The sequence below is a fragment of the Emys orbicularis genome, chromosome 10 (assembly GCF_028017835.1).
Source record: "Emys orbicularis isolate rEmyOrb1 chromosome 10, rEmyOrb1.hap1, whole genome shotgun sequence".
Taxonomy (NCBI): domain Eukaryota; kingdom Metazoa; phylum Chordata; order Testudines; family Emydidae; genus Emys; species Emys orbicularis.
The window spans coordinates 56,605,661-56,627,345 of NC_088692.1; the positions used below are offsets into that span (position 1 = coordinate 56,605,661).

A 21,685-nucleotide genomic window follows, 5' to 3' on the forward strand; every position below is an offset into this window, starting at 1 on the left:
AACAATGGACACACACACACACACACACACACACACACACACTCTTACTTAACTTCATGCTTCTGTGGCTTCAGCAGCCTGAGTAAAATGAGCTTTTAACTTATATGAAAAAGTTACATTTTGTATCTTGGTACCTTGTGCAGAAGGTATTGAAAATGTCTGTACCTTCAGACACATACTATACTTAAAACTATAATTTGAACTCCTTCCTCCACCCCCCACTATGGATTATCACACCACATATACAAGTGGTACAAATAAATAATTGCTAGTGCTGTGTGGTTTTTACTGGCAAACCGGTATTGTCAGTCTTTACTTGAAGACAAAGCCAGGAAGTGTAATAAATACTTAAAATTCCCCAGTGTTGCTAGTTTGAAATATGAAGTTATCAAAAAATTGCTGCTGAAGCAAACATTTTCAGTTTCAAAAGTATTCCCCCACAGAGGAATGCTCTGGAAGTTGACACTGGAACAAAGATCATATGTGAGGTCAAAGAGGAGAGTGAGATACACATTTTTCCAGTGCCTCAAACAGACAGACATTTTCAAATTAACTTACTAACACAGACACATCTACAGTGCACACACCAGCCCACATTTCACCAGGATTCAAACAACAATTAAATGTTTAATTGAATCTACTTTGACAAATTAAATGACTTAAAAGAGAGTAAAATAATCCAGACATATCTGTGAAGTTCTAGCATACAGTTCACACCATACAAACAACAACAGGTGTTTAGCTTGGTCTTAAACTCAATGAAAAGCTTTCTAGCAGTGAATTCAATTAAACTATGGGATAGTCTCCCAAGGGAAGCTCCATGATGAGCCATTTAAAAACGAGGCATTAGAGAATATTCTTGCAAAAAAACATTCCAAAACTGGTGGGGGAGGGATCAGACACCCTATACCAAGTCTTGTCCATTTTTGCAGTATTATTTTTCAAAGAGGGGAGGTGCCTGATTCAACCGCGAATCATTCAAGAGAGGCAGTGCAAGGTTTGTGCTATTTGTGGGTAAAATTTTCATAAGTGCCTAACTGACTTGGAAGCCTCAGTTCCACTGAAAGAAACTTTAAAAAAAAAATTACACTGTACCTCCAGAGTTCTCCCTTCTGTGATATTCTCCATGTCTTTAAATACTAAAAACATTGGTCTATTTTCTGCTCCCGCAGCCCCTCATACCTGTGTTTCAGGGTCATCTGATCCCAGGCTGGCTGCTCCCAGTTTTACCACCTCTGCTAGTTGTGTGATGGTGGTAGCCGATGACTGAGCTGCTTGGGCTAGTTTATCCTGACTTGAGGCAGCCCCAGACACGAGCAATTTTGTATCTTCAACTAAAGCTTTTGCTGTTTTCAGGATATTTTCCCTGGGAAAAAAGGGAAGCAGGAGAGGGGAAAGAGAGAAGAGGAAAAAAAAAAAAAAAAAAACAGCTATTCAAAATTGTCCTGAATAACAGAGAAAGTGCTACGTAGACAAAGGGCTCTATGTAGGTCAGCATACCAGTGTCTACTAGTGCTAATCCTAGCGACAATGCCAAAGTCAGGTTGCAATTCTCAGAACAGATGCATTACGTTTCAGGTTGTCAACACACCAGACTCAGGATGACTCAATGAAATGACTTCCTCTTGAAAGGAAATGAGAGATGGGAATAGGGAGAGGGAGGGAGCACTGGGTCCTAATGTGGAGAGATTAAGCCAAGCCATGCTGTAACTACCAGTTGTCAAACCTCCACCAGCACGTTCTATGGAAAAGAAAATAATGATTTGTGGGGGAGGATGGGAAAGGGAGAAGCTGCAGAAAACATGACTGATATCTTTTTTTTTTTTTTTTCCCCTCCTCACAAACTCTTCAGGCAGACAAATTTAAAACATTTCAACCCCTGCCCTCATACTCAGGGGAAAGAACAGACCATCCAGTCAACTATGGTGAGTACTGAACTTCAGAAAAAAGGTTAGAAAACAAAAGTGAAGGGTTGAGAGCTGCCAGACCCACAGCCCTTATGCTTTACTGAACATAAAAAGAGTAAGCCTAGAAATAAACAAAACCTGCACAAAACCCAGCAACTGGAATTCTCAGAATTGCTAGATATAGTGGAGGGAAAAACTTGTAACTTCTTTAAACAAGGATTTTAAAGTGTGATGTTAGCACATTAGCCAATGCATGGTAACACATCTTAAAAATCTGGTGTAGACAAGGCACACTGCAATGTGCAACTGGTTGAGTTTAAGTACAGGCTCTCTCCTAGGATTTATCTTGACCAGTTTAACGTAGAATTCAAGGCAAACACATGCCAACATCACACCTTTAAACTCCAGTTTAAACAAGGCCTGTGGTAAAATAATTCATGAGAGCATACTAGTTGGAAAGTATGTTTCTTTTTATAGAAATGGGGCAATCTTCAATTATGTTGGAAGTGCACAGTATTAAATCCATATATTCAGAATTTGGAAAAATCTGCTCTTACATAGCAGCTGTTTCATGCATACTCTCTTACTCCAATTACTCATTTAGGTAGAAGGAAATCAAAATGATTATCTAGCTTTACTGAAAAAAGATCAATTGCTGCACTTCCCACAGCAATTAAAGATGATAAAATACAGACACAATGCAAAAAGCAGGTAATACCTTTTGAATGCAAAGAGACAGTAGACAGCAGTTTGGGTTTTTGCTTTAAAGAAAGTTTTAATTAGAATTGAATTATGTTTTATAATGCAATATACAAAACATACTGAGTTTTTAACTCCCTGAACTCTGTTTGAGCTCTTTGCTTATCTGTCTTCTTCCCAAACAAGACTGCTATTTTTAACAGCAAAAGTAAGTTTTGAGGTACAATATTAAGATGTACTGTAAGGAGGAGAAACTGTCCAACAAAGTGTACATGGACACCACACTGTTGCTTTGTTCCCCCCATCCCAACCTGTGTTAATATATACACACTTTGCATATTCCATTTAAGCCTCTGCATAAAGGCTTTAGCCCTTCCCTTAGCAAATGGTCTGAAAGGACATACACAATCTCTAGACATCCCTTCAAAGAAGTGATAGGTTAGGTAACAAAATAAGGAACGTGCTAATCATCACTGCTCAGCCTGTGTGTCTTTTTTTGCATTCCAATCTTGCATTTCAATGTTCAGCTCTTTGAAGCAGGACCTTGTCTTCACCCTTGTCACACAGCATTTAACAAACTTATTATTTGATGATAAAAATGAACCCTAACTCTTACTGTTTAAAGCTGCAATAATTTGGGCTGCATTGCACTTTTCATACTCCCAAAGCCACTGGCACTGTACTGAGTTAAATGCTGGCAGTGTCGGCCAATTGTGCTGTTAGGCAACAGCTCAGTCTTGAGCATTAGAATCAGGTTTTTAATATGAGGAGAATAATGGCCTGGATGCTGCAAATCTCTCATCCTATTTCAGACACTATCAGAAGGAAACCTGTGTCATCATCTCACCAAATGACAGAATGACTGACACTACAGCATCTCTTCCATTAATAATCTCCAACATCAGCAGTGGGCAAGTGCATTTAGTAACCCACGAAGAAAAAGCCATAAAGTCAAATACAAGTCTTGCAAAAAACATCGGAAAACTATTTCTCTTTGAATGCACGGACAGTTAATTTTTCATATAGGATCACAGTGTAACAATCAGTAAGAATGAAATATAGAAATGGATTTATTAAAAAATTTGGATAAAACTGATCTTTGAGGTTTTCTTTTGAAACAGTTGAGAAATTATCCAGCTATAACTTAAAATTTCCTCTCCCACATAAATGGTCAAAATGAAATTTGCTTTTACTATACAGGCTACTTTATCCAGCTTTTGAAGCACTGACCCCAGCCCTTTTCTATTTCTCTCTTGCTCCTCTGCTCATCTGGCTTCATTATTAGGGGTTTGAAAAGGCAGGAAAACTGCATCTCCACTCCCTCTGTTTGCCATTAGCAGGACATTTATCTATTGCCCCCTGCCCCCCTTCTTGCAGCCAGCCCCCTCCACCAGCTTTTTTGGTATCACTGACCTGTGATCCGCAAATGATTCATTGTTCTCAGCATTAAGGGTTCCAGCTGTAGCAAACATGATAGTTGTGTCCAGATCTGCAATTATCCCCGACACAGCACTGGCTGCAGTGATACAAGCCTGAGTACCTTTGTTTCCTGCTTGAAGGGCAGACAGAACTAAGGAAACCTGGAAACAGAAAAATAAAAAAGAGGGTCACATTAAAACAAAGCATAATGAACTGATTTCTGAGTTAAACTAACTCCTGTGATGAGAATCAACAGGTGCAATTCATTTTGTGATCTCATTTCACAATCTACGATAAACCTCTCCCTTTCCCTTCCCCTGCCTGCTCTATCTGCACATTAGCAGGTTTGATTAGTTTTTCCATAGAAGGAAGCCTGCTATTGGCATTTGTCTTTCACAGTAGGAAAAGGCTGTCTCCTGATCAAGCAGGATACACAATAAATGAGCAGATCATGGAGGCCTTAACTGCATCTGCTCTGCATATAAATAATGACACTCTGCAATCAATAGTGTAACCACTCATCTTCCATAATATCTAAATGAAAGGAAAAGCTTCCCCCAGCTACAATAAATAAGAATTCCAATTATCCTACAGTACTCTGCACAGGCAATAAAGGAGGTTGGTGCATTTATTTCAGTGTCACAATTACTTTTCAGCAATCTATGGTGCTGCCCAGTAACATGATCACAAGGATGACTGAAGCTCTTGGCAACTCAACTTTGTCATGAAGCTTGTTTAAAAGACAAATCGGTGCTGTCCCACACTACACAGCTCTTCCCACTCTTCTGCTTCAGTGCTACAGTGATCTCCCCATCCCTGATTCTGAATAAAGAACCCAACCCTAAATGCTGGCGCAATGCACAAGTCCATATTGTGAGACTATGTCAAGAGGTTAAGAGGCGCAGTAGTTACTCCATTTTCCCTTAGGGGGTATTCATTTAGTAGCAGTACTACAGCCACCATCTCATAACAGATCACTACATCAAAATGATATTTTATGTCAAACTACAGTGTGTCTTTCAAATAGAGAAGTGTAGTTTGTATCTTCAGTTAGTTATTCTGGCCTAGCAACATGGCAGACACTGGGAATTTGGGCTCCCAAGAGTGGATGTGTAAGTGCTGCAATAGCACCTTTTATCCCAAATCACTTGTTTGGAATATGTATATATCAGAACCACTGAAATGAAGCTACTGCTGGGAAGGAAAGCAACAAACAGGTGAACAAGTGAGACACACTAACACCAGAGGGATGGTGGGGAGGGGACGAACCTTGGCCAAGGGCTACAGGGCAAACCCCATCTCATGGGAAGTGTCACTGGATCTTGAATTTTAACACTCTGCTAACAGCCACCCTCTGCTAGCTATGCAGTGTTCACAGTGTATCTGCTTCAAAATGATGAAATATGAGAAAACCCCATCATAATTTAAGAAAAGTATAAAGTATAACACGATCCAATGGCTGGAAGTTGAAGCTAGACAAATTCAGACTAGATATTAGGCGTAAATTTTTAACTGAGAGTGTAATTAACTATTGGAACAATTTAACCAAGGGTCATGGAGGATTCGCCGTCACTGACAACTGTTAAATCAAGGCTGGATGTTTTTTTTTTACAAGATATGCTCTATGAATTATTTGGGGGAAAGTCTATGACTTGTGTTATGCAGGAGGTCAGACTAGATGATCACAACGATCCCTTTTGAATCTATGAAACAACAAGGGACATCTTACCTTTTCAGTGACAGCACGAGCACATTCTATCAACTCCCTCTTGGTGTAGCTGTCCGTAGGGCAAATCTGTAGAGCTCCAGCTTTCTGTACTAGAAAGATACATCCATGACCAAGATCCTGTACCCGAGTCCTGATCTGGAACCCTATCTAGATAGGCAACAAATTGTGGGGAAGAGGAGATAGGAGACAAAGAAGGTGCTTAGAATGTTGAGGCTTTGTATAAATGGAAACATTGTAAAATTTGCACAATTTTTGTTGCAAATACTTGCCCACCAGTACAGTTCCTGCAAAGATCAGAAATAAGGGCCAGATTCTGACATCCCTTATTCATGCTAAGTAGCATCTTAATCCACACGTGATCCCCTCAACTTCAATGGGACTACTCATGGAGGAATACTATTTTACCTGAGTTAGGGGATCAGAATCTGGACATGTCTTATATGATTAGCATAGGGAATTTACCCAAGTCTAATTTAGGTATTTCTAAAAGATAGTAGAAACGTCACAAAAATGAACTGCTTGTTCTCAGAGTGAGCTGACCTCAAGGCATACAGGCTCCTCCTCCACTCTGATCAAACTAGGTTGAGGAGTATGTAAACTTAGTTCTGAGTACCTCAATTTCATTCACAGATGAATCTAGCACAAGTTCTTGGATATTCATTTATTCTCCAATACTTAGCACATCCCTATAAAATAGCCAAACCTATACATACCTCTAAATGCATCACTATTTCGGATTTACTATTAATCTTGAAATGGAGTTGAGCTGTGTGGTCTGAGAAATACGAACCAATGCTAGTTTTAGTACTGCTACATACGTTTACATATAATTGTGTGTGTATTTTGATTAATACATAAGTAGGAATTGCAGCTATTAGTTTCAATAATGAAATTATTTCTACTTAAAGCTGACGTTAATGTGCACTATTTTCATAAATGAATGTTCAGTATGTCTAACAGTACCCATGATGAATATAAGCCATTGATTTTGACTTAGCTATTCAGCACCAAGAATATTTAAAAAAACTCAAGTGAACTGTCAGTGGGGAGGTGTAATAAATAAGTCAAAAGCTGTTTGAAGGTCTTTTGTCTTGATAATCTGATACTGTAACTGGCCAATGGAGCTAAACACCAACAGTCTAAGAATCAATAGGGAAAAAGCAGTCATCTTCACTGATTCAAAGATTTTTAATCATGCCCTGAGTACCATACACATGATGGAGAAAGAGGACAACGACCATTCCCTTCCTCTTATTATCTCTCTGAAACTCCCTCTCAGTGCAGTATGGTATATGTCAGCGGTTCTCAAACAGTGGGTCGGGACCCCGTTTTAATGGGGTTGCCAGGGCTGGCTTAGACTTGCTGGAGCCTGGGGCCAAAGCTGAAGTCCGAGCCCCGCCACCCGGGGCCGAAGACAAAGCCAGAGAGCTTCAGCTCTGGGCGGCAGGGCTCAAGTTACAGGCCCCCTGCCTGTGGCTGAAGCCGTTGGGCTTCGGCTTCGGTCCCCCAGCCTGGGACGACACAGCTCGGGCTTTGGCCTCCCCACCCGGGGTGGTGGGGCTCAGGTGGGCTCAGGCTTTGGTCTTCCCTCCTGGGGTCCTGTATTAATTTTTGTTGTCAGAAAAAGGGTCGCAGTGCAATGAAGTTTGAGAACCCCTGGTATATGTGAAACAGTTTGAGGAGAGGAGAAAAAAGTATGTTTATGTGATTCATCAAATCATGAGACTGGGGGAAATGATCTATAGTGAATAACTAGAGAAATGTCTCCAATTTTCTTTTTCCAGGTTGCCTGCAAGCAGTTGGAAACTTTCCAGTTATTCTGGAGAACAGTTCTTGTCTGTGGAGTGTTGCAAGCAATTTGTTTCAAATATCTGATGATTGACGTTGAGTTGTTGTTCATGCTTGATTGGATGTTTCTGTCCTCTGACTCGGTGAGCAACTCCTATAATTTGGCTTGTGGTGTGAACACACACACTTTTAGAAATTAAAAGCTTACTTTCTTTGGCCTCTAATATTTGCTAATTTGTAACATTCCTAACAGAAAACTAGTGCCCAAGACATTTCACAAAAAGTGAGATGAAAAGGGATAAGAACGGTAGAAACAAACTTGTTTAAAAACTTAAATATTAATAGAAAATATTTTGCTGTATTCCGCAGCTCTTCATTCACATACACTTTGCATGAGCAATGCTGCAACAGAATGCATGTTACAGCCTACGTGTATATATACATACACAGTATTGTGCCAGGCTGTGTCTGTATTGTAAATAAATATCTAACTACAGACGTTTTTCACAGGTGGTCATATACCACAGTAGTGAAAGTGGTGCAAAATGGGTAGATTAGATAGCCTACATAAGATATATAGGGACTGTAATGGCAAACAGTGGCTGACTTACGATTCAACTGTGATGAAAACGAAGATGGCAATATTTTGGACTTTATGCCAACAAGATGGAATGTAAACATTTTCTACTAGTTCCCCCTTCCCTTCAGAGAAAATAATAGCATTAAAGCTTTTATCTAGTTGTGTGTGCTGTATGCTTGAATCGATTCTTTTTAAAAGGTACTGATAGAGCGCTAAGACAGATAGGCCCAAAAATGAAATCTGGTGGAAGAGAGAGAGAGGTTTGAGTACAGATCTCCAGATCTGAAACCATGGAATGGGGCCTATAATGCAATGTTAGGCCCAGATGGAATCCTTCTGAAAATCCCACCCCATGTGTCTTACTAGCCAATATTTCCAGTGTCAATGGGACAGAGACTGTCTTCCTACATGTTGGACAAACAGATGGTTGACAAGACTGAAGTACAGTAAACAGAATTTTCCTGTCTGGGAAAATATTTGCTGTATTCATTTTAAATGATCTCAGAAATGTTTCAGAGAAAACACCCCTACTACCAGAAGGTTGTAACCCTATTTTCTATTTGACTGCACAAGAGAAGACTCAGACTTGGGGATAACTGCAGCTGCATTATAGCAACTGGGTGGACTACTGTCTTTGGTTACCGTACCCCATTTCCCACCCTATTTTAAAGTGCAAGAGAATACTTAATGTTGACACCGTGCATTCAGAGTTTAGAGGTCTAAAAACTGCAGACCTCCTCTGGTTCAGCTGTAGCTGCTGCCATTCGGCCCTGGAGAGCCAAATGCCCATAGTCATTGGTCATTTGTGATGCAAGTCCTCCCAACTCCTCCGGGTTAGTAACCGACTTAGTCATCTGAAAAAAGAAAACAAGCAATAAAACAATGACAGGCATAAAACCAGCTTGTTAATACTCCACACTGCCTAGAAGCACACAAGTATGTTTTTGCAGCACCGGTGATAGGGTACCTGCTGCTGTCTTAGCAATTCAGTTTCCATCTAGAATTCTATGAGCCGAAAAGACAAGCAAACATGCTTTATTAGAACCACAGTAACTAGGCACCCACAGAACACAAAGTAACTGAGGTGCAGTTAGAAATGGAAATTCACTCCTCAGTACAGTAGATGACTGCAGAAGTACTCAATACTCTCAGCTTTAGTAGGTGAATTTGGGGAGGAGTAGAAAGGGGGGGGAAGAGTGCTTCACACTGCACAACAGCAGCCCCCTCCATTTGGCACTGATGGGCTAAGCAACCCACTCTCTTCTAGACCCTCCTCAGCCCCACTGATGGTCACCATGATGTGGAATGGAAGGATCTTAAGTGGATCCTAAGACTCACAGAACATGCAAGACCTCTGGGGCAAGAAGGAAATGGCTGGAAGTGTACAAAATGAAGAGTTTCTGATTTGGGAGCACAAAAAGTGAAACTTTTCCTGGAATATCTGCCAACTCTGTGAAGGTGACATTGTTCCATTTCTGCTTGTGAAAACAGGTGAAAGGAGTGACATTCCAGCCTTTGGATAAAATCATAAACTGGACTTAGATAAATTCCTAATGTGCATGGAGAAGAGCTAATTGCTATCTGTTGAAGTGACAACTCACTACAGTACCTGCAAAGATTCTCTCTCTCTCTTTTTTTTTTGGCAAAACCAATTTTTTTTTTTTTTTTTGCACAGCAAGGTAGAGGGTTTTTTTGGTAGCATGCAATAATATTATCCTTATATTTAAAAAGGTAGAGTATTCTTTACTAATGGATTAATACAGTTTATTATATTAACCATTAGTATGAATCATCAGAATCAAGAAAGGACCTAATTAGCCAAAGATCCCGCCCCACTTCATTTTATGTCCAAGTGAATCACATCACCGGGAATTCTGAGAGAGAAAACAAGGATTTGACCATTGCTCATTTCATGAATTTAACGATTGTCTTGCAAGGTTTGATCTCAATTAAGGGATAAAGTTAAAGAATAATTAAATATCACACCCCAAAGGGCTAATGTAGGTCAGCAAGAAACTTATGATAGGACAAGATTCCAATGATTTAAAGGGTTGATTAAAGCAGTTTCAACACATACCTTCATTTGTTTCTCACAAAAAGTAAGCCTCATGAGAAGTACTTGACATCACATTTCACTAATACATTTCACTAACACAGACTTCCAAATTCAATGGCTTTTCCCATTACAGTAGGAGGAATATAGCCACTCAATTTTTAAATTGTAAAACTGGCTAGACAAGTCTGTTTTAAACCAGCTGTGGCGTGTTAACAGACTGCTTCATGATCAAATTAATGAAATGAATTGGTTGGTCTTAGTTCAGCCTCTAATGGAAAGAAATCCTCTGCCATAAAATGTTCTGGTACAGTCAAACCATTGTTTCAAGACAGGTTCAAGTAACAGACCAGCTCAAGTATTATTCTCTTGATGGGGGTATAAATCATATCAACGTCTACAACAGTCTAAATCAGCTAGGCCCAAGACAGATCAATAATGACACGGTGGACAGAGTTTTGTACTACTGCTATTCCTAACGTCATTCTCTCCCCTGTAATCAGCATAACTTCCTTTTTGCTTCACTTCATTTGTTCCTGAACGCTGTATTTCTACCCCATTCCCTCCACCCTCTTCCTCATGGAGGCATCTCTTTTGGTTACTGTCAAATTCCAGCACAGGCCTCCTAAGGTGTTCTCTCCTGTTTTCACAGCTTGTTCTTTTGGGCAGCAAGGTAAAGAGAACAGCATATATTCTTTAAAGCCCCGTACTTTGAGTTAGCCAGAGAGAGATCGCACTCCTGTCCATCATACAATCAGGTTCCAATGAAGAAGTCCAGGAAATGGTGTCAACACCCTTATTTTGCCTACCCACAAAACAGATCAACTGGAAGTCAATGTCACAAAGAAAAGGCTCCAGTCGGAATTGGTTCAGATTAACACTGTACAGCGGTTTGAATTTCTTACACATACTCTATAGTTGTTACCCAGCTATTTTATAGAACACTTGCTAGTTTCTCTTACCATTTCCTGTGCTGTTACAGCAATGGCTTTAGAATATTTCACTACCGTAGTTTGATAATCAACAAATGTTCCCTTTGGATCTGGAGGTGTGCCCTCATCCAGCTGTGGAGAGAGGGGAAAACATGAAAGCAATCACAGGCACATATTACTAAACTTTTCAGTCTAGTACTGCAATTGCACAACACAAAGTTAAATACAAAATGAGCTCAAATGTACAGTAAAGCTTCGTAGCTTACATCACTAATTTCATGTCATTTGTATAGAATATGCAGTTTAGTGCCCACATATTCAGCAAGTCCTGACTTTCTTCCCAAGATCACTTTTTCTTTTTTTTTCTTTCAGTTTCCCTGACCTGCAGCCCATTAGATCTAAAAATGAATGTACAATGATCACAAGACAGATCTTTCACCCGATTAGTCTCTATAACATTCCTTTAGGCCATGCCATAAAACTTTCCATTCTGCATACCACTCAGCCACCAAAATGCCAGAGACTGAGTAAAATTAAACATGAAGCCTAGTATAAATAAGATTGTTTAATTTTTTTTTTGTTAGCAAGAGATTATGGAAAATATATTTGCTTAATAAGTTAAACTTCCCCTACCTTCCTTTTGAGACTAGCATACTCCCAGTTTACTAGTTATGTTTTTCTCAGCGAGACTTGCTAATTATCTTAGGTAAAGACTCTTCAGACGTGGCTTCCTCCACTGTGTTCCTCAAGTTCATCTCATTTTCCCTGCCATTAACTAAAACCAGACTAACTTGTTTTAGAAGACAACATGACAGAAAATATTGCCCAGGATTTATAGGACTATTATATGCATTTTTGCCACAAAAGGTAGTACCCTAGACAAGACAATAAAGATTACAGTTTTGAGACACTCCCCTTCAAGGGAAGATAATTGCTAACCCATCCTTCTGATTTCTCTTCCTAGAAAGCCCCACATACTTGGTTGCTATGCAACAGCTTTCAACTTGTTATTTTGTGTTAAAATTGGCAAACTCCTCTACATATGGATATGCAACCAGAGTGTCATTCAAGAAAAACTGGGGGGGAAAGGGGAGGGAGATGTTTTAGCACAAAGAATATTATATGGGATATTATATCCTGAAAAGCTGAATGTGTGTGAGTGAGCATGCAAGAAGTGAAAAACATAATGGAAGACATAGACGGATGAAAAGCCTGGCCGAGGGGAAGGGAAATAACTGCCCATTTTTCCCCATAGCAAATGACCACCAATGTATTAGTTAGGTTTTGTTTTCTCTTTGACCTTCATGTACTTCATTCAAGTGTAAGCTTCAATTCTTTGAGGTTGGTTCAAAATGAACAAGCGAATGAGGAATCTGAATGAAGCGTTAATCATTGATAAAGTTCCTAGGGAAGTTACTCAAAATTCTGAAATGGCAGAGTTTTGTACCAGCAATGTTTACCACATTCAACCTGCCCTCAGAACCAACTCCTAGTTGTGAAGAGTCTTCCAAGAGGGGAAAAACATATTAAACTGGGGGGTGGGGGGACGACTTTCATAAGAGAAGACTTGATACAAACCCTGGCAGATAGAAAGGAAGTTCTTAACACATAGAGATAAAAATGATCAAAGCAAAAACTGAAAATTACAGTCTGCTAACTTCATTTAAAGCAGATGTAGTCTAAAATGACGCTCCTCTATGCAATTAAATCAAGCAGCCCAGCACTATGTCTCCAGCCAACTGAAGCACTGTGACCATGCCATCAACCAGTACACAGAGGTATCTGAAAATAATTATTTCCTCTTTAGAGCACTCTTTCTTGTTTCTTTGAATATCAGAAATGTTTCTATCACCTGTCATTTCAGGAACTTGTTATGTATATTGTTATCTTTATCAAATAAGACAAAACAAGTCCTAGTCTAAGACGGTTGTCAGAAGGGAGAGTCACTTAATGAGGAAAAAAACCTATGTTGTAATGCTAAACCAATACTACTCCAGTGCTCATTTACAAGGTGGTTTAACTCATTTGCAAGACCAAATAATTGAAATTTCTAATTTTTGATTGTTTTTTTAAATACTGGTACACCACTCAATGGAATAGGTCTCCAAAATAATCCTATCCCACCAGTGCTAGCAAAAGGGAATGATTTTGTGTCTATTGAAAGTGCAAGTTCCATCATGTGCATCAGTACTATTTTGCAATTAATTCTAACTGTCTCCTAGTTTTATGGTTTCATATGGTAGGGTTTGTTGTGATTGCTGGACCTACAAAGTCACCCTAACCTCAACTGTAAAAAGCATGTGAAAGTTTGTAAGATGTTACAATAACCATGAAAAACTGGTCATTCTGTTTACAATATTGAATGTTTTAAAGAGGTGCAAGAGAATGAAACAGAGAAACTGGATTAGTCTAAACAAAAAAGGCCATGTCGATATAATCCAAGTATGGCTGAAATTATACTTGTTAAAAACAGATGATGTGGAGCTGGAAGTTAATGTAACAAAATGAGTGAGACAGATATTAGGTCTAATTGGTGGATAAAATAATAAGGTGGATGAACGATGCCGCCCACTTTTCCCCTTTTTTGGGTTATTAAAAAGTGACTTTGAAAAAAACATTCTCTCTCTCATCCACAGCCAACTTTGCATCCCAGCTCATCTTGTCTCATCGCATCTTCCCTGATCCCCAGACAGAAGGAGTAAACCGGACTGAAGGACTTTCTTCCACAAGGAAGGCAGGCTGGCCTTGCTCTTGTTTAAGTAACTTTGTTTTCACCCGTGAGTGCTGAAAGCCATCATATTATCATGATATCCAGTCCTCAGCCAACCCGGGAGAATATCTAATTACCAGCACTGCAAAGCCACATAGGATCCTGTATTGCATTCCCCTTGTTGTGTTATTTTCTGTCCCACTATTTTGTTCCTCCTATCCTATCTCACTCTCCTGGCTTTGCATCAAATCCTGAAGTCAATCATACTGCATTCAACCAAACCTGTCTTGTCTAAAGAGAAAGGATGCCGCCAAATGATGGCCCTGACCAGATTGTAACTAACCAGGGTCCAAGCAGCAGATCTCATGGTTGACTTGCCGGCCAAAGCATCCACTTGTAACTAATCAGTGTTCCAGAAACATCAATCAAAGCCTATTTCACCCCTCTTTTCTATCCTGTCACTCCTTCACCTTGTATCTGTTTGTTAAGAACAGAATAAGTGAATGCTCTTCAGATCAGGACTGAGAGTAAAATTAACCTTTTCCTTTTCATCAAAGAACCTTTTCCTTTTCATCTCTGAAAATAAGGGACACTGATATTTTGACTCCAAAAGGAGAGAGAGGCTTTGATAAGGTCTGATTAAGTTTGTTTGCATAATCACTCAAACACAGTTTCAATACAAATGCTTGTTTTTCTTTCTTGTGTTTAATCAATAAACTTTCAATTTGAATGAATGCTTTTTGGGTGTTTGCCATGTAACTGAGTAAAAGCAAGGGCTTTGTTTAAAAATCACGCCCAACCCACCTCTTACTGTTTAATGCAGGTTAGTGAAAGAATTTAGAAACACTTTTAACTCTTCAGGCCTTTATGATCAATATCAAAACATGTTCCATCAGCACAGAAAGCTGAACTGACTTAGCACTGGCCATTTAAGGAACATTTAGCATCTGGCTCTCTGAACTACTTCAGTGGTATAATGGAACATACATTAAATGTTAAGCAATTGTTGCCAGTATCATCTAGGATAACCATTAATGTCCTTCCATGTAATTTGGGGTTGCTAGGTACCAAATACTCACCTTGCTCATGGCCTCAGCTATTGAGTCTATCATACCTCCAACCATTCCCACTTCACTGGCAGCTTCATTCAGTGTAACCATTATATCATCCACTGCCTCCTTCATCAGCTGAGCAGCCTCTGTGATTGCATCGTGAGTGTGAGATGCCTGTAGAGGGGAGAGTAAGAGAGGAGATTAAGAACTCATCTGTGCAGGAGTAGTCATTTGGTCTGCAAATAATGCTTATTATGGCAGCACCTTGTGGTGGTTTTAACCATGCCTCTTTGAAAATCTCATTTCAAGCTAAACAGGAAAGAGACTGATTCATGATACATATCAATCTCATATGAACGAGAATGCCTCACTCACTCAATATACCCTAAATTCAGAGTAGTTTAAAACAGAACAAGCCCTTTTCCGTGCCAACAGATTAAGGAAAACGATCACCATGTAAATGCAGTGGAAATAAAGCTAAAGAAAGGCAACAGATCATTCCCGTTTTAAACCGTTTCAGAAAAGGCCTGGTCATAAATGGTAGCTGTATGGGTCAAACGTGCTTAATCTTTACCGATTATGTACCTGAGGAAAGCAAGGGAGACCACTCAGCAGGGATAATTTTAAACATTTAGGACATTGAAAACTGCACTTCTAAGGTCCCTGCCAGAAAGGAAGTAGGGCACCTAGTCTTTCAATATAGCCTGTTTACACCACTCAATTTGAAAATCAGATTAAAGCATAAGCAGAAAGAAAGAACATTTTGCACATACTAGGTTTGGAAAGCATCCCACACATGTGCAATTACCAAAGCACTAGGTAGGAATTAAGACTCTTGAGAGATTCTTCCATAGCCATCTTTCTTGACACAGGTAATTAATCCAGAGTTCTGTAATCAAAAACCCTCATCTCATATGATTAGGGTCTACATCAACAAGCTCGTTTGCTATTCAATTGAACCATATAATCAGTGAAAACAGAAAATCCAGGTAGAAGCACATTTTTGTTTTTACACAAAGAACTCAAGAAAATAAGAGAAGCAATGGGAAGGAGAACACGCTCTCCTTTAATGTGGGCATTTCTAAATTTCATTTTTCTATAGCATCTCCAGCACAGAGCAGGATTACATGCTTTTCAGTCACTTATAACTTGAAGAGAAACAGGAAGTTTTAAGGCAAGACTTAAACAATGGAAGTGACTCTGGGTCAGATTTTGCTCAGTTACATTTATTATCATTGTGATATCAGACTGGCCCACAGTGTTTCACTTGTTTCAGATGGGTAAATATTTAGCATGAGTGTAATGTTTTCCACCTTTAAGTATTGCTGAAGCACTGACTAAATTAATCCTCTCAATAGCCTGCGAGGGAGGCATTACCCCAGTTTTAGAAAAGTGAAGCAGAGAGATGAAGTAACTTGTCCTGCATCACAGTGGTAAGAGGAAGAACAACAATCAAGAGTTCTTAGCTTCCGGGTTTCCTAAGACATTCCTCAAACATTTTAGCTAAAAATGATCACTACAAGAGCCAGCCACCAGTGCAGAGATAAATGGAAGAACCTAGAACTAGTGGGTGCAGAGTGAGAGGATGAGCAATAAATAGCTGTGTTTGAGTTGAGAAAGTGGAGACATACAAGGTAACTTAAAACACAATTTAACATTGCCCTCCTACTTTTCAGAGCTGGCTAGGGAGACACTAAAAATCAATGAGGAATTTGAATTTAGTACCAATACAATCCTACAGGGAGATGTACAGTCAAGGGTGATGTGGGAAAGAATAAAAGCCAGAGCCAAAGATCACTCCAAGGTTTCTGGTCTTGGGAGCTAATTTAGATGTTTGAGGTAAGGTGAGTGAGAGAGCGAGCATGCAACACACACAAAATCTTTTACCAAGGAGAAATTCAGTGAGAGTTTAAGTTATAGCCAGGAGTTGATAGAGTGAAGACAGCCAAGATAAAGCCAAGCCTTAAGCTAGCAACAAGGTGACCTAGAGGGCTAAAAGAAATATAGAAGAGAGCTGGGGATAATGCCTGGAGCACTCCCCACACCCTGGAAGTTGTAAAGCTTCAACCAAAGGTGGAAGATGAGCAGTTAAAAGGGGAGGTTTCAAACCAAGAGAGGGAGGGAAGGGGACAAAAATGATTCCTTGCTCAAGGTACCCAAGGTTTATAGCAGGGGTAGGCAACCTATGCCACATGTGCCAAAGGCGGCACACGAGCTGATTTTCAGTGGCACTCACACTGCCTGAGTTCTGGCCACCGGTCCAGGGGCTCTGCATTTTAATTTAATTTTAAATGAAGCTTCTTAAACATTTTAAAAACCTTATTTACTTTACATACAACAATAGTTTAGTTGTATATTATAGACTTATAGAAAGAGACCTTCTAAAAACATTAAAATGTATTACTGGCACGTGAAATCTTAAATTAGAGTGAATAAATGAAGACTCGGCACACCACTTCTGAAAGGTTGCCAGCCCCTGGTTTATAGTATAGGCCATACTGAGGTCAAGTAGAGTTGATGAAGAGGACCCAATACACTTTAAATTATCTTGGTTCAAAACACCTTAGGTAATAGTCAGGGCAGGACAGGCAAAAGAAACATTTCAGAAAAACTCCTTACTAACCTCATTCTTCAACACTGTTGGATCATCTACTGCAGGGGTCTCAAACACGTGGCCCACAGAGTTATTTCCTGCGGCCTGCCATAGGTGCCAACTTCGTGGGTGCTCCGGGGCTGGAGCACCCATGGGGAAAAATTAGTGGGTGCTCTGCACCCACTGGCAGCCAAGCTCCCCTTCCCCACCTCCTCCCAGCGCGCCACGTCCATGCTCCTCCGCCTACCTCCCAGCGCTTCCCGCTGCCAATCAGCTGTTTGGCGGCGCTTAGGACTTTCCAGGAGGGAGGGGGGAGGAGCGGGGATGCAGCACGCTCAGGGGAGGAGGCGGAGAAGAGGCAGGGCCGGGGCGGGGATTTGGGGAAGGGGTTGGAATAAGGGCAGGGAGGGAGCGGAGACTTTGGGGAAGGGGTTGGAATGGGGGCGGGGAAAGAGTGGGAAGAGGTGTGGTAGGGGCGGGGCCTCATGGAAGGGGTGGAGTGGGGGTTTTGCAGTCTGTTACCAACCAATTTTGAAGTTCTCAGCTATTTTGATGTGACAATTGATGTACAACTACAGAAAGGTGTGTATCTCTGCTGTGCCAAGCGTACTAGACCATTGTGATATCAGAGATAACTCAACCAATCACCACCCTTACTCAATAGCTAATTTGCATGCTACAATTTCATTGGTTGTATGACGGAGACTTCACAGATGGTGGATTACTTGGCCCGACTGCCACACCCTTGTGCCTAGCTGCCACCTCATATATCAGCACAACCACCTACACAACAACACAACCAGCAAGTCCAAATACAGACAGCCCATCACCCCAGTACACACCCCTTATTTGCCACCGACACAAATCAACCAAAATCTCCCAGCACAACACAACCCAGGCACAAATCAACACAGCTTCCCATCACAACACACATTTGCCCACCCTCACTCATACTTACCATAAACTTGAGTGGCTAAGTGGTAAGTCCTTTGCTAGTAAGCATATATTGGGCTACTGTGACAACGCAATAAAAGTCAGTAGAAAAATCACTGTAAGATGCTATACAATTTAAGGGTGTAGAAAAAAGGTATATATTATATGAAAAACAGTACATGACCCTGTAATTAAAGGATTACATGATAACATAGTCTCAAAGGGGCAGAGAAAAAGTTGTGTATGTAACCCTAATTTTGGCACATGTGCTCAACTGTGCAGTCTTAACATTCTCTTAGTGTAGTTTTTTGTATGGAATGTGGTACAATTTGCAAGCAACACTGAGACTGGTTTCGTCTCAGGATATCAAACCTAATATTGATGCTCTGGTTGATGCAAAACACTGCCAGCAAAACGGCCAAAAATGAAATGACTGTCAAAATTAGCACTGACTTTTTGCATTACAGTTTTAAAAAAGTTAATACATTGACTTTTAATAGCATACTACATTACTCTTCATTTTTTACTATACTTTTGTATCGTTGTATGAAAAGGTGTCAGTGATGCGGCCCTCGGGCCAATGTACTAGTCCTCATGTGGCCCTTGTGGTGATTTGAGTTTGAGATCCCTGATCTACTGCTTTGAGAAATTTGACTGACAAATTAAGAAAATGAGAGCAATTCACTATTAGATTTAATAAAAGTATGTTATAACAATTCAGCATGTTTTAGAAACAGTATTAACTGGGTTGAATGTGCTTTGGACCAGATTATTCTCAGAACTCAAAAAAGCCTCAAAATGTGAACTACAAAAAAGGGACTACATTTTCCTGATCACCTACTTTGACCAGCTCTACTTAATATAGTGTATCAGATGAGTAACTCACACAACCCATCGCTATTATAAACAGCTTAATGTATATGCTTGTGATGAGGCATAGCAATATGCCTGTTGATCTACTGCTAATACAGGGACCAATGGGAATGAGCTAGTCCTTCTTGGCCATGCAATTCTTTCAGCTGAATCCACATTATTTTTTTCCCTCCAGTTTGAGATATTTCCCAGAGACCTGTACACCTTGAATTTTCAACTCTCCCAACCCAAACATACTAGCTGAAGCTGGCAGAAATACCAATACCTCCTTACAAAGCACGCATAAATGAATTGTGCTCTCATCTCCTCTTCATGCACGCTCTTAACTCCTGGGAAAGCTAATAGCACTGGTAAAAATGTTTCAAGGGAAAATATAGCTCTCCGCTTCCCCCAAACAGCCCAAAGATAATGAAGCAAATTCTTTTACATAAAGGGAATAAGGTGACAAAGTTTGATTTTTGAACGCAAGCATCATAGCTCAGATGATTTGGTTAAGTCCAGTGAGGAGCTTCATGCATATGTAGTTCAGCCTTCAACCTCCACCATTTCCCTTTGCATTTTTGCTGGTATCATCTTCCTTCCTGTGCTTCAGTTATATTTAGGCAAACCTTCAGTGACAGATACAACATCTAGGTATTGTGCACACTGAAGAGATTTAGCAACTTGTAGGGATATAAAACAACTACAAATATATAAAATTTAAAGCTGAAAGCTCTGCTTGGTTTGAATGAATCATCAGGCAGCAGTTCCTTATTTATTACATTTGTTCCTCCTCTGTATTTCATTTCAGTGACGCAACAAGCTTCAGAAAAGATTTCCTTGTCAGGCATCTTCAGAACAGATGGAACCATCTTTGTTCACTCTACTATACAAACGTAAACTGAGCAGCCAAGCACAGGCAGCAGAAAGGATAAACAATGGCTGCATTGATCAGAAGTCTTTTCCAGGCTACACAATAGACTTGCGTGAGTGTGGCAAAGTGAAGTATAAAAGCCTATGTATGCAAGTATTGGCTCACCTGGAGGCACTGCATGGGATATGCTCAAGCTAATGCAGTATTTTTTTAAGCATTAAATTCTAAATTAACTCTTGCAGGAGTCCTTAAATATCAGCCCCGATGTTCTTTGGTATTGCCAACAATCGAGGATACAGCATTTGTATTTCCCTATCATCTCTGCCCTATATCCTAGGTCTGTGATACTGCATTATTCGATGTCAATAATGATGCCCAATTTATTAATCGAGAAGAAGTGGAGGACGGGAATGAAGGAAGTCAGTGTTTACTGAACAAGATGAGGCAACAGGCAATCAGAGCAAGCCTAGCAGAAGAAACAAGCCAACAGGCAATTACGCTCACTACCAAATTTTAGAACACACTGTGGGATTTAGATAACATAAGCTGAAACATACAATCACCATCCGATTTATTTAAATACCATACGGTTGATGCACTTTTTTTTTGAAGTACTATGAACAATTCAGATTGCATGAATGTGGAGTGAGTGTAGACGGGACAAAAGTGTTAGGATTGCTCAAGAGCCGGCAACTCGATAGTGCAAGGAAAGAAGATTTATATATGGACAGAATGGCTCCATGGAATGGGAATGCAATAGGGAGCTCTCACCTCAATGCCTTTGTTCAGAGTTCAGCTCAGATTGGAAATGGCCAGAAGTTAACATTCAAGAGATATTTAGATGCCTCCATTAAATCATTCTGTAGGTGTCAATGCCCTTTTGTGGATTCATCCAGAAAGGGTCACCTGACAGACAAAGGTAGGTGCCATTGCCTCCAACAGACAATGGGTATTAGCAAACCCAAGGCCCATCCTATTCTGCACTACACTGGAAGAAAACTACCCCCCCCCCCATTGCTCAGCCCAAAAGGCAAGTATCTGTGGAGGCTAGTGCCCACCATGAAGTAACATTGGTCCCATGTCATCTGAGAGGTCTTCCTGAAGTATGGTACTCCTGAGGGCATTCTGCGCCAAAAAAATAAAAATTATGCACACAATATTTTAAAATTCTGCAAAATTCCACAAATTTTATTTGTCAAATAAATGTGGAGGTTCCAGCATGGCATTGGGGAGCACAGGACACTGGCTGCACAGAGGTGGGAGATCACTGTGCAGAGCTCCCCCTCCAGGACACGGACTCAGTGGTGAGGCTTCACACAAACCTGACACAGTGCAAGGACCGGGCCAGCCCCAGAAACACCCCAGGGCCCTGCCTCTCTGTGACAGGTGCACCAGATTTGGGTAGGCAGGTTAAGCAAGGCAGGATCCAAGTGTGGAGGGGCTTAGTGTGGGGGGATCCAGGTGGGGGTTGAGAGGGTTCTGTGTGGGGCAATCTGGGTGCGGGAGGCTCAGTGGGGGATCCAGGTGTGGGGGAGATCTGGATGCACAGGGGCTTGTTGGAGAG

General features: G+C 40.5%; 1 protein-coding gene across 1 annotated transcript in view; it reads right to left on the reverse strand.

Annotated features, from left to right (window-relative positions):
- The window catches only part of TLN2 (talin 2), a 178,162-nt gene that overhangs the window by 51,533 nt on the left and 104,944 nt on the right, over positions 1 to 21,685 (reverse strand). Inside the window, exons 40-45 of the mRNA XM_065411565.1 lie at positions 14,897 to 15,043; positions 11,138 to 11,239; positions 8,857 to 8,976; positions 5,755 to 5,901; positions 4,020 to 4,186; positions 1,183 to 1,366 (exon numbers count right to left, since the gene is read on the reverse strand). Of these exons, the coding sequence (XP_065267637.1) occupies positions 1,183 to 1,366; positions 4,020 to 4,186; positions 5,755 to 5,901; positions 8,857 to 8,976; positions 11,138 to 11,239; positions 14,897 to 15,043 (867 nt within the window). The remainder of the gene's footprint in view (positions 1 to 1,182; positions 1,367 to 4,019; positions 4,187 to 5,754; positions 5,902 to 8,856; positions 8,977 to 11,137; positions 11,240 to 14,896; positions 15,044 to 21,685) is intronic.